At 42.4% G+C, this 13,976-nt stretch overlaps 1 protein-coding gene across 4 annotated transcripts in view; it reads left to right on the forward strand.

Moving 5' to 3' along the window:
• betaggt-I (geranylgeranyl transferase type-1 subunit beta) overlaps positions 1-13,976 on the forward strand; it is a 77,522-nt gene that overhangs the window by 30,378 nt on the left and 33,168 nt on the right. For 2 of the 4 annotated variants that reach the window (XM_071690717.1, XM_071690719.1), the window contains exon 2: positions 3,883-4,028. In XM_071690717.1, coding sequence (XP_071546818.1) covers positions 3,988-4,028 — 41 coding nt within the window. In that variant the 5' untranslated portion in view covers positions 3,883-3,987. Of the gene's footprint in view, positions 1-3,882; positions 4,029-13,976 lie in introns of those variants that run through there. The other 2 variants (XM_071690718.1, XM_071690720.1) reach the window with 1 other exon arrangement.

Below are 13,976 nucleotides of genomic sequence, written 5' to 3' on the forward strand. Positions count from 1 at the left end.
CCGTAGGCAGAGCAAGCTCTCACCCCCGCCTCAGAGGTGTTCGGCTTTAGGAAAATCCATACCGAGTGAGCTGGGTGCGGCGTGGTGTGTGTGGGGGGTGGGCAAGGGGGGCCTGGCTCTCTCTCTCTCTCTCTCTCTCTCTCTCTCTCTCTCGCCAGGTGGGTGTGGCCTACCCCACCCCGCCCCGCCCCGCCCCGCCCCGCCCGGCCCCGCCCCGCACCAAACCCCCGTCCTGTCCTGCCCCGACCCAAGCTATACATGCCTGCGTCTTTATCTCGTGTGTGTGTGTGTGTGTGTGTGTGTGTTGGGCCAAGACAACACACACAACACACACACACACACACACACACACACAATTGTAATAACACAGTCTGCTGTAACACCTTAGTAACATCAGTCCACAGCTAACGTAACACGGATGTGGCAGTTCGTACCATAGTAACACCGGGTAGACTTGCACAAAATGTTACACCATCCAAAAAGAAAACACGAGTATACATAACACTATTCCCGTTACAACACACACACACACACACACACACACACACACACACACACACACACACACACACACACACACCTAATACCATTATAAGTCCATGACAACACACTTTTTACAACCATAATGAAAACACAGGGTAAGTATATAAACTACAGTGACAACACAAAGTTCCTAACACTACCATGACGACATAAGGTTCCTATCACCTCCACGACAACACAAGATACCAAACACCACCATGACAACACAAATATAAAAACCCCATGGAAACACACTGAGTATGTAACACCGGCTTGACAAGCACCATGAATGTAGGGCCACCATAACAACACAAAGCTACTTCTAAATCGCCATAAGGAAGTATGTGTTACCACCATGACAACACACAAGCCCCACACCACCACCATGACGACACAGGGGATGCAACATGACCCTGGTAACACATCAATGCTTGTGACATCATTCAGGTTGCTGTCATAGCGACCCAGCGGAGATGTGTCATAATCACGTCAACACACTGAACATGCAACACAACCATGATGAAACTCAATATGGAAGACCATCCCGTGACAACAGAGAAAAAACAGCACACCATCCTAGAAACACAGTGTTACCGTCACACAACTACGATAGCTGTGAGCAACTGTAACACAGGGAATCCTCAACACAATCGTTACAAGCAACAGTATGTAACACCAATGTAACCACATGTAAAACTACTACGATAAAACAATGTGTAACACAATATGACAACACTGAGTATACTTAACTTTACCCAAGAAACACCCTCTATTGATGCCACCATCAACAAAAACGTGACAACACAGAGGAAGAAACACTACCATTAATACACACAGAGCATCACCACCATAGCAACGCATGGATTATGTTACACATCTCTCTAACAACACATGGATTATGTAGCACATCTCTCTAACAACACAGAGTACACATCCCTTCTCTGGCAACACCCTAGATACCCCATACAATAGGGATATGTAATACTACCATCGACAACACTCGGAGAACGAGCCACTACCATGATAATACCCATGTAACACTATGCACCATAATAAGATCCAGAACACCTATAAACCACTACAAAACCTTTATGAAGCTTCAGGAAGCACCTAAGACCACCATAACATGTAGAATATGTAGTAACATCTTGACCACACCTGCTGGATGGGACACTGCTTTCAAAGACAGTGGGTACGTAATACCACTGTGGCAACACGCAGAACTCGCAATTCCATGATGGCATCATACAGAGAGGACTTAATCCTCATCGGAAAGTGAAAAATGGAGACGTGACACATCATCGTGTGAATCTAGCTGGAAAATTCTTTGTCTTCCTTTTCAAGATATCGCTATAGAAAGGTGACCTGTAGAAGGTCTGAGGCTTCAAAACTTGGCTGGAGATCTGCAGGTCAAGGCCCTCAGAAATGTGGATAATCTTCAAGTCGACAACTCCAGGTGACAGCTCCAGGTAACAGCTCTGATCCAGGTGACAGCTCCAGGTGGCAGCTCTGATCCAGGTGACAGCTCTGAATTTCCCTTTAACCCATGATGGACCAGAGAGTGAAATTCGTAATGGCCGCCACAGCCATGAGAATGTTTTTAAAACGATCCAGCTCTTGTACTGAAGACTTGGTCCAGGGTAAGATCCCGAAGACTACTTGATCCAGGGCAAGATATTCGGTCACCGCACCTCAACACGTCCTATTGGCGAGTTCTGTAGAAGGTGGGGTTGGCACCTCAGTCTTGGTTGATGGCAATTTTCCACAGCCACGGGTGGTATATGACCCCAGTACCTCTCTACCTTGACCTCACACTGTGGTTTCCATAGAGAAGAGCATGACCACTGAACCCAGAGAGGAACATCGCCCTCTTTACAATGCAGGGGGAGGAGCGTGTTCTCCCCCTGTCAAGGCCACGTAGAGACGCCCTCAAAGGCGGAGGTAGTCAGAGGTGTACAAGCGGTAGACTCCTGCTTGGCTTCTTGCTCGTGTATCACAGTCTTAAACAAGCAGACACAGGATGGACTGCCTTCTGTACCCTAATATTTAAGAGTCTGGGAATGATCCAAGACCTTTCATGTTGTCTTTGTACAATGGACCCCCTGTCCGTCGAAACGTTTACCGTACATCATTTATCGACACGCTACTGAGATACAAGTAACACACACACACACACACACTTACCATAATGGCAGTCCCGGCCAGGCACCGTCTGCCACACCATACTGGTGGATTCACGATCCAAAACAACATACCAACGCCGAGGGGCCTCCTAAGGTTGTTGTCAATGTTGTGGGGCTAACGAGTGTGCCTGTATTTCCCAGTGATACTAATTTAGAAATTCAAGGCATAAGCTGTAATCCACTGAACCTTTACTGCGCTGGACCGGTTGTAGTTGCCGTTTGAGATCCCAAGCACGTCCCACTCTGTCTGAAAGCACGAACTGACACAGTGAAAACAATGTACTGAATCCTGTCATCTACATGCAAATATTCTTAACGTCCTCAGGAATCATGTGACCGTCGAATGGTTGTTAGTTGGTTCTCAAATCATGATTTTTCGAGATCGATTACGTCATAAATGATGATCAAACTGGGAGAACAGATTTCAGACGTATAGTATATGCGTGAATTCTAGTTCAAAGTATGTAGATGATTCTTATTAAGTGCTTGAAAGAGAAAAAGACGGAATCACGACTGAAGGGGAATCATTTTTGGATTCTTAGAGCAAGATTCACCTCCCAATAGAATTCCATTTATGCTAGGGGAGCGAAAGAGTTCAATATATGTTATTGTATCGTACAACAAAGTGTGGTGTGCCGAGTAAATGAATTTTCCCAATGTTTGCTGAGTAATATACAGCGAAGCTTCAAGTGGTTAACACTCGCCTGCGTTTTAAAACCATAATCCATAGTAAAGAGTGATAACTCGTCTACCTCAGGGAAGTAAATGAATGTGCAACGAAATATTCCATGATAAAGAGGCATGTTTATCATTGCTTGAGGAGCAGGTGACAGTACTGGGTCTCCGTATAAGGCCCCAATCCTCATGTGGGAGCCAGTGTCTGTCATCAGCACTTTCTGTTTTTAAGCCCGTTCCCCTCCTGCATAGGTCGGATCAAGTACACAAGAGCCTCTTACCACACTGACACACGCCATCCTCAACCCCAGGTTCTATGTGCTGGAGTGGAAGCAAAAAAGGTTGAACGCGAATGAAAATACTTTCTACCCTTATACTTTGCTCGTGAGGTTGATCCGTAGCGTAAGACCTAATCTTATCTATCATTAACGTCCACTGCATTCTTACAACTGTTCACTTTTCTCGACATTTTCTATGTGTCTAAGAGCTTTCCTTATTTCAGAGGGATGAACGAAGGCAACGCTTTTGAAGATTTCTCCATGGTTCATCAAGTATTACAACGTTTTGCCTATACGTTTGGCATCTTGAGGTGAAAGTGAAGACACGTATGCAACTTACATCAGTAAATGTACAGTCTCCAGTGTGTAGGTAAGGCTTTTAATGTAGTCAGTTACGAGTGGTAGCTTATAAGGCAGGTCAGATGTAGGGGAGGGAGAAGGAACTTGACAGGAAACGGTTGGGCGGGGAGATATCATGTCAAGGGGCCAGGTGATGTGACCTCGCTCGGGAACCTAATTGTCTCTGATCTCCTTAGGGGATCTATCCTATAATCTATATGGGGGTCTGTCCTATAGTTGACGTGACTAGGGGTAGCTCAGCACGCGTCGCCGGGAAGGTTAACCAGATCAAAGAGGAACACTGAAACCACCATGTTCGACTGCATGTTGGATGGATAGAACTCTAGTACTGACGAAGATACTTGCCTGTCCTGGTAGACGCGGCTTGTCCGCACTTGAGGCGATGGTAGTGTTGCTTTTCATAGTGTCCACAGCGAAGGAGGCAGCATATGACCAGTGATGCTGTCTCATTCGTTCAGATGGTTGATGATGCGTCGTCCCAGGGTACAGCTAATCTGTCCAATGTAACAAATATATTAGTATTAATGTTATCATGAAGTCTCTTCATCACTTGATATAGCTAGATTTACACACTGTCGAGTCTTGGCATAGTGTGTGCATTTTGTTTTCGTTTTTAAAGAAATTCTTACAGAAATAAGATTGAAATCCATTTCATCCTCTACTTTTACGTCATTATGCAGTTTTTCACTCGCTATAGTCAGGAATTATAAAGCCATAAAAGATTTTTTCTTTCTTTCTGTTTGGTTGAATTGTTCATTAATGCCAACTTCATGATTTCCTTGCATTATTTGTGATGATAATCAAGGTTTATTATCCTCACTGCCAGCGTTATAACGTCTATCTAATTATACGCTAAGACGATTCTTTTTATCTTGTACTAAATCCAGAAGGCAGTTGCATAGTTACGTCTCTATTTAGAGCCTCAGAAAAAAAACTCTAATGTTATTCCCTTGGCCTTGTGGATGTTAGCACAATCCATCGCTACGTCATGGAACTGACGTCAACAAACTGTTTAGGTCCCCCATGACACGCCGGGGTAATGTCATTAAAGAAAACTTTACATAAAAACGGCGTCCTCAGTAATTTGATCCACGGCTGGGTTTGAAAAGGTGTACACAGTCGTAAATTCATTGGTCGGAAGAACGAATAACTCCAGTTTAGAGAAATGCAATTTCTTTCCATGCCATAGCCTCTATTTGAAGCTTTCAATCCAATGGCAATCGTTTGAGTTTCACCACTTCATGAACTTACCTTCGAGTAACAGCGAGAATTCCTTTCACGGCAGTTCATACACCCATGAACCTTTTGGTTCATCTATAACCACAGAGCTCCTATCAGCTATGCCTTACAGGCTCGACCGCAACAGTCCACCGTATATTGATGAAAGAATGTGTCATTTAAGACGGCGCATCTTTCCTATACTTTTGTACAATCTTGACGCTCCGACTGGGTGACTGCCAAGCGATTCGCAATCTGGTTCTGGAACGGACCAATCAATGTGTAAATCCTCCACCTTATAAGCCAGTGGCTCTACACACGTAAGGCTATTAGTCCTGGGATGCAAACTTTCACGATTAACAACATGGGATATAATAGTTTCTACGAAGATAATACCCTTTGTTTACTGCTACGTGTCACATCACTCTTGAAGGGTTTGAGAATGACGTCTTTGTAATTATTGTGATACACTGAACCATTTCAAACAGCACGTTGGTACTGCTTCTGTTCTCATTGTCTAGATACCTGATATCATTGATATCAACTCCGGAGCTTTAAGACACTGTAAACCTGTCCCTTGGAAGGCACTGTAGGGACCATGATCCTTGAAGCTAACATGGCCACGAAGACATACAGGCATGGTAAACACACTCGGCCACATTCCAAAAGTACAGATCTCTACTTGTGTATCTCTCCACAGATCTCTCCCTGACCACTTCTATGCTTTGTATTTCTTTGGTCTCTTTTATTTGCTCATCCTTCTCCTCTTCATCCTTCCAGTACCAGCAAAGACCCATGGGAGTAGCATAGCTCCACTCCTTCCTAACATTACCGTCTAGAATCGTCCTTAAGTCGCTTTTCTGCTAACAGCGTTCTCAGAAACATTTCAATGGAAAGAAATGGGGAAAGCAGCCCCTAAGGAAGCGTGTGCATTGAGAGATTTTTGAGCTATTGTATCCATGCCTCAATGAGATGCCCAAAACCCTTGGCAGCCAACGTTACAAGGCAGGGTGGCGTGCTGGGGCTTTCATGGGTGTAAGAAGAACCATTGTGCGGCCCGGAGTTGCCGCCAGCCACCAGCCCACACTATGTATTTACCCTCTCCCGAACTCTTCACTTCTCGGTGTATTTTTCATTAACAAATATTTTCATTGCTCCTCTGTGTAAACTTCGGGACCGTAAAAAAAAAAAGCAAATCATTCTGCGGGGGAAGTATCAAGCGAAAAGTGGATATCATCCCATACTTTCCACTCTCGCTTTAATATCTTCGCAGAAACGTGTTTCCTTTTATTGCTATTATTCTTTATGTTATACTAGAAACAGAAACTAGTTTTCGTGGGCCAGATATTCGTCCTTGGAGAGGGAGGCATAATCCTGCAGAAACAAAAAGTAACCATTATACCAATGGAGTCATATAATCGAAGACCTTTCTATTCACCTTTGCCCCAAGATCTTCAGCTTCTGCAGCGCTCAGGAAGCCCGCCACACCCACCGGGAGGGATCACAAGTAAAGAAGTGGTGTGCTTATTTCTTTGTGGTGTGAACACAGGATAGTAATACTTAAGAGTAAATTTTCAGTGTGGATGTTGCATTTTGGGAATAAAGTGTCCTGTTATTTGTTGGTTATTTTTTTAGATACTGAGAAATATATTACAGTAAGACGGCCAGTTCTCCGTTTTCTAGAATAAGGCGAGACATGGCACAGATTTTATATAAAACGAATATAATGCTTTATTTGTAGCTTATATATCACGCTTCAGGATTGTTCTAAACATTCTAACAAACGTTGGTGGAGAGGTTTGATATGTAATCGTCCCCTAAGGTTTGTTTTCATTCATATAAACCATTTCCCACAAAATTTCTGATAGACAAGCTAAACCATGGTTCTTTTTCTTTCTTTCAAATACAAGACAATATTTGTGTATACAGCTTCACAGGATGTGTTAGTCTTTCCTGAGAACGTTGGATGAAAAGGTGTGGAATTCTGTAGCTCTTAAGAGACGTTTATTCCAATCAACACACCAGATACAACCATGTCCACATCCCCCACGGGAACGTATCCACCCCACAATATTCGCCCCGAGAAATATATAGCCCTACTGACATCCCCGAGACAAATATCCACGCTTACATAACCCCAAAAACATAGGTATTTCTGCTCGTATCCCCAGAAAAATATACCCTCGTTAACATCTCCCCAGAGAGACACGTTCCGTCCCCCTATTCCACCAATTCGGTCATCTCCATATTCGTACACCTTCAAATTGCGTGTCAGAGTGGAACTCCGAACCCATTTATCATTTGATCATTTAAAGAACTACTTAAGATAGGCAAATTCCCCTTCCTTTTTTCATTTAAGGTATACTTTTAGTCTATTTTTGTAACAAAGCCGAGACGCCTCCGCCCCAAGTGTTGGCTTATAAGGTACACCAGCAGCCGTATTTTTAGAGCCTGGCACGACTCTAAGGGCAAACTTCCGAGGATTTGCATAATTGAGAAACTTGTGACACCGTGGAAAATGAAGATGAGGACGCAGGGGAGGAGAATAGGCGTCTCTACCAGGTTGCCTGATTAATATTTTCCTCTTTTTACTCTTCCTCCCTCTGGTTTTCTCTCTCCTCAAAGAATAAGCCTTTTTTCTTTTTCATAATCATGTTTCTCCCTGTATCGTTAATATACATTTTTTCCATAAATACGTCTGTACACACAGAGCCCATCTTTCCAGCTTAATTTAAATCGATTTCTTCGTCATATTCTCACACATAAAAACCTGGTGATGAAAAAGAAAAATGACAGCTCCTCGGATTTTTATCTTTGTTCTTAAGAATTCCATTACTTTTCTAAGGTCCTTATCAATAACGTCTTCTCTTCCTTCATATTTCTTTTCCTTTCCTTTCCTTTCATCATATCATTTCTGCCCCTCATCGACATTCCGTTTTTCACACACTTCATAATCCGGTGTAAGACCGCAATTCCACTCATTTTCTCCACTTGCTCTTTCTCCACCTTCTCATGTTCACTTCTCCCCTGATAGTAAACACATCCACCACAATTAGATAAAGTGTTGGGCCGGTGTCGCTGTTCAGAAAGTTTGAGAGAGTTGTGTAACTTGTAAGGCAAGAGACGGGATCAGCCAGGCGAGCTGTTGACGACGCCTTACCTCGTCCTCAGTGTTAACTTATCCTGGCTCGCTCTCCCTTGATCTAAGAACTTCCATGACTGATTCTTATTTTTCTGCAAGATCATCGTAAGTTTTTTCTGAACTCACAGTTTGCATGGTTATTGGCAATACCTTTCGTGATCTTAATTCAAACTTGGAAATAGTTTCTTCCTTGAAGTTGTTTTCAGCCCTTAGTTTAACACAATACGTTTTGTTAATCAGTTCTTCCCCATACAATATATGTAACTTTCCATTATCTTAGCCCTAATTAACTGGTTCAGTGAATCAGAAAATATCAGGTATTTTCCTGGGAAAAAATACTTTATAATCCCCATAATTAGTGAATCCAATAACCATACCCTATTATTACTGCCACCGTTAATCTTGCCTTTATCATCTTTTCTACTGGGATTTCATTATGTCGTAAAAAAAAACATAATCTATGTTCGCCAGAGTGTGTGAGGATGTGTGTGTCGCTTATTTCCTTACTGGTTTTTACGGTTTCGAAATCTGTATCTGTGTTTATGTCTGTCTTAACTGCAGGTCAAGAAGTGGGATGATGTTGTGTCTGTGCCTTTGAGGAATGAAACAAGTAAGTATCTAATATGGAAGTTGCACTTTTGATGTACGGGTTCTTGTGTTGTGCTGAATCGGTGTTCGTAATATCGTAGGGATGAGTGCTGACCAGAACTCCGAGAAGGAATGACTCGTACATATCTGGGGAGTGTAGTTTTACATGAGGTTTGAGTTTGTTGAGATGGTGTTTAAGACTGGGATATCAAGTAATTTTGGTGTGTATGTCCTTGTCAGTGTCTTGTTTACTAATGGAGAGGACCACGTAAATATATTTTGCCAGCTTCCTGGCCTCCCTCAGCAAGGGTCAGAAACCGGGGGCTGACCCTTGGAAGTCCAGATTACAGAAAACAGGGTGTCGTGTCGTCACGGGCAATTTATTCATTTTCGTCATAATTTTTACACATTTTACTGCTAGCGATGCTGTGAGATGACCCTATATTTCCATGAATTCATTAAAGACATCGACAGTTAGATTTGTGTTGAATAAATCATCATGTGAAACAAGATTGTTGAGATGTGTTCTGTAAGCTACATAGTCTAAACTTGCATATATTTTGCATATACATGCATAGCATAACTTACATAACAAACACTAAGAATAAAGTTACTTAGCATACTCTTACTTAACGTAGACTCACACCTGCACGTCAAGGTCACAAAATGTTCGGGATTGCCATTTTAAGTTGTAAATCGTTGTCAATTTCCGAAGTACATTATCGAGCCCCAACTTTCAATATACTCGCAGCTGTGCCACGATTACATCCACACCTTTCCACCTGCCAACATATCCACCGCTGTCCAGCTACCAACATAACCAACCCCATCCAGCTGCCCACATATCTACATCTGTCTTCTGCTGATAAAGCCACAATTGTTCAGTTACTGACGTAGCTCCATCTATCATCATCATTCGTCGTTTTCATCACCATCATCATCAGTTATCATTGTCAGTAAGTATAAAGATCATCGTCTATAGCTTTTCGTACACATAACGTAAGGAATAAAACATAGAGAAACATACTATTCAAAAAAGTGTATTTCAAAGTTTTTATCCATCACATCCAAATATAATTGTACAAGAGAGAAAGATCGGATATATATCATACCATCCAAAGTCATCTATCTTCAATTACAATGACAAAGAATAAATACAGACAACAAGATAAAAAAATTCATAAAACACAGAGTAGCTAATCATTCCTAGGATGAGAGAGAGGGAGAGAGAGGGAGAGAGGGAGAGAGAGGGAGAGAGGGAGAGAGAGAGAGAGGAGTATATCAGAATGTTAATAACACGAAACTAAGCGTTTACTTCGTCCAGTAGAAGACAACAAAATGAGTGACTATACTGTGGAGGCAAACACTACATACAAACACTTTCAAGCAGAGAGAATAGGATTGAATCAAGATAGGAATCAAGGAGAGTTGGGAGAACGGGTGTTCTAATTCTGGCCAATTCCAACAATAACGCTAATACGGAATTCTACTGGAGTGTGTATCGGGCGTCCACTGCTGAATTCCTGGTGCCTGGGAACGACAGGGCAGCAATAAAATGTACTCCCGGCAGTATGTGTCAAGCATGTGTATCCACAGTGTTTTCCAGCTGTCATACATTTTTCCTCCCCCGTATGGTGAGAATGTTGGATACTGGGGCAGGGTGGTGAGGTGTCTGCCATCTGGTGGTGAGAGGGGGAGCAAGCGAAGGGCGGGCAGGGTGGTATGGTGCCTGCCTCCTGGTGGTGGATGGGTGCAGTCGTCTCTGCTCACACGGTACATAGGGGAGGTGTGTGGTACGATCCTGTAACATGAAATACGTTTCTTGTATATGAATATATCTGTATCCTGGATCTGATAGTAAGGCATTCACTCACATAAGTACACACCTGTGCATTCGTACAGACAAACAATAAACACACACACACACACACACACACACACACACACACACACACACCATGAGTGGGTCAGCAACATGGGGAAGACAGTTCCCCCTTTAAGCCCGTGTTAGCACACCTCAGTCGTACGCTCCTCTTCCCCACAACACACCCCTCTAGTTCCGGGTCCTGTGGGCTTTAAGAAGGACGGACCAGCTACCAAGATCACCAGAAATATATGAGAGAGAGAGAGAGAGAGAGAGAGAGAGAGAGAGAGAGAGAGAGAGGTGTCCACGTGTTGCTGCAGATGTTCTGTTACACCTGTCTAGTGTTCGTGTTCCCACTTCCGTGTCCTTTGAAGTGTTGGACAGTCTTGGACTAATATTGCTACATCACAGTTATGTTACACTGTTCTCTCTCTCTCTCTCTCTCTCTCTCTCTCTCTCTCTCTCTCTCTCTCTCTCTCTCTCTCTCTCTGTCTCTCTCTTATATCCATCACTTCACCCACAGGCGCAGATGGTAATGCCCCAGGCAGCCAATCATACACAGAACTATACTCACATATTTCAGAAAGCAAAAATATTCATAGAAGGAGGGAAAAGATTTGCATTCACAGAGGGACGCGGACACGGAGGCAAAGAGCAATATTCAATTACGTGCTTCCATAAAAGCACAGGCATACGGACACACACAATCACACGTACACACACACACACACACACCACACACACACACACACTAACAAATATACACAGACAAAAATATAACACGTGTGTGTGTGTGTGTGTATATATATATATATATATATATATATATATATATATATATATATATATATATATATATATATATATACACGTGTGCCTTATTTCCATCCTGATGTACATTCTGTTAGCATAGTATGAGTGCATGTTTCTGTATATATATATATATATATATATATATATATATATATATATATATATATATATATATAGTTTATACAAACATTGTTCATATGCTAGTATCGCTAGAATTCCATCTGGCAGCAGTTCCCTGGCCAGTTCCCATACGTAACACATTTCTTGTTATGATGAGATCCACCCAACCCTGGCCTCTGGCTAACCTTTCTGGCTACACAACACATCTCCCTCCGCATGATCCTTGCCGCTGTATGAGGCAGCAGCCATGAATATTTATCGTCATGACTGCGTTATCTGTTACGTAGGCAGGGTTGTGGTCCTGGGGAATTTGACATTGTCCAGTTGCCTAAGTTATGGTATGTCGCTCTCCCGAGCATCTACCAGTAAGGTTGATGGAGGGGCGGGACGAAACACGCCACATAGACACACACAAACCCTCCAGGCGACACAAATAGAAAACAATCACACACACACACACACACACAGACACACACACACACACACACACACACACTCACAGAAAAAAAATACCAATACACTCATGGATACACACAAAACATACATTCACACATAACATACATACACATCCATACATAAATACATACATATTTACATACATACATATAAGAGCAAACACACACATGTATTTATACGTACATACAGAGATACTCTAACGTATACAATGGGGAAGGTCATACAGACAACAACAGATCGAATATATCAGGCAGTAAGCCCGGGCGCCCAGTACCACACAACTCTACGGTCATCGCCAACCGTGTTTCAATATAGCCCCAACCCTCTCGTGTTCCCTCCCTGTTCCCTGGTCACCTTTCTTTTATCTATATATATATATATATATATATATATATATATATATATATATATATATATATATATATATATATATATATATATATATATGCATTTTTCTTGCGATATATGTCGATATGTCGATGGATGGTGGACCTAGTAAGTCCATGATATATCCTTAGTATTCACCAGAATGAGGGGAATAGTGGGTCACATTTCTCGTAGTTAATGGAGTGTATTCAGGGTCTGTTCTACTGAGTATTGTTTTAATGGAACCTCTATCGGAAACCCGAGACGCGAAGCTTAAAGTCCGTTTTCCTATTCAAACCTTACGGTCATCTGATTTTCCTTCTGAGTGCGACCGTCATGCACCAGGAAGCCTCGCCGTTGTGATCTGCTTGGAGCCAAGGCAGCGCCCTCCGGCCGGCGGGCATACTTCACCTAGCAGTGGGTCGCTGCGACCCGTTACGTTAATGCAACATATCGAAGGCTACATCAACCATTCTACTATGTACTCTGGCTTTCTTCTCGTGCTGGTTTGTATCCAAGACTGATCCTCACACTCTCATTTGCACGAAGAGACAGACAAACTGTAGCAGAGGGTAATGATGTGATATATATATATATATATATATATATATATATATATATATATATATATATATATATATATATATCTTTCATTTAACAGACGTCGAATCCTGTGAGACCTAGTGATAATGATTTTGCCCCGCTTCGTTTTCTTTTTGTGCCCTTCAGGTCATATCCGTCATTTTTGTATTGCTTGTTGTATTCATTTTTTTTTTACCATCTAACGAATAACGTTTAGTAGTGTCTCTGCTAATTGCACAGGAAAAAAAAATCGGTCTAGAATTAATTTTGATAATCTACAATGCACATTTCTTTTTAGTATGTCCTTAACCGCAGAAATAATTCTGAATTTTCTGTTAGTGATAAAATATCGTGTGAAGCTTTGCTCTACTTTACGTCCAGCAGCAGTGGTGTCAGCAGTTGATGTGTTTACTTGAAATGATTTGACAATTCTGTGACCCTGGCTATGTCGTCTGCCCCCCAGGAGGTGGTCGACCGTGCTGAAGCGAGCTTTCTAGGGCGAACCCGCGTCGCTCAACACTCTCCCTCCTCAGCTAACCGAAAATAAAGATATAATACAAGTATTTTCCGAGCGTTATTCTGCATTATTGGGATCGAATTTCTATCTGGGGATATTTCGAGGCTTCAGTCTACCGCCCCTTTCGATCTCATTTATTCTTGATTTTTGTTTTTACTGAAATTGAACCATTATACGAAGCCACCATCTCTTTCATGGAGGTGGGTTTCATTACCAAATGCGTGGGCGATGTCTGACCAAGTCTCACCCACAGAGGAACTCCTCTCTCTCTCTCTCTCTCTCTCTCTCTCTC

The sequence above is a fragment of the Panulirus ornatus genome, chromosome 48 (assembly GCF_036320965.1).
Source record: "Panulirus ornatus isolate Po-2019 chromosome 48, ASM3632096v1, whole genome shotgun sequence".
NCBI classification, from domain to species: domain Eukaryota; kingdom Metazoa; phylum Arthropoda; class Malacostraca; order Decapoda; family Palinuridae; genus Panulirus; species Panulirus ornatus.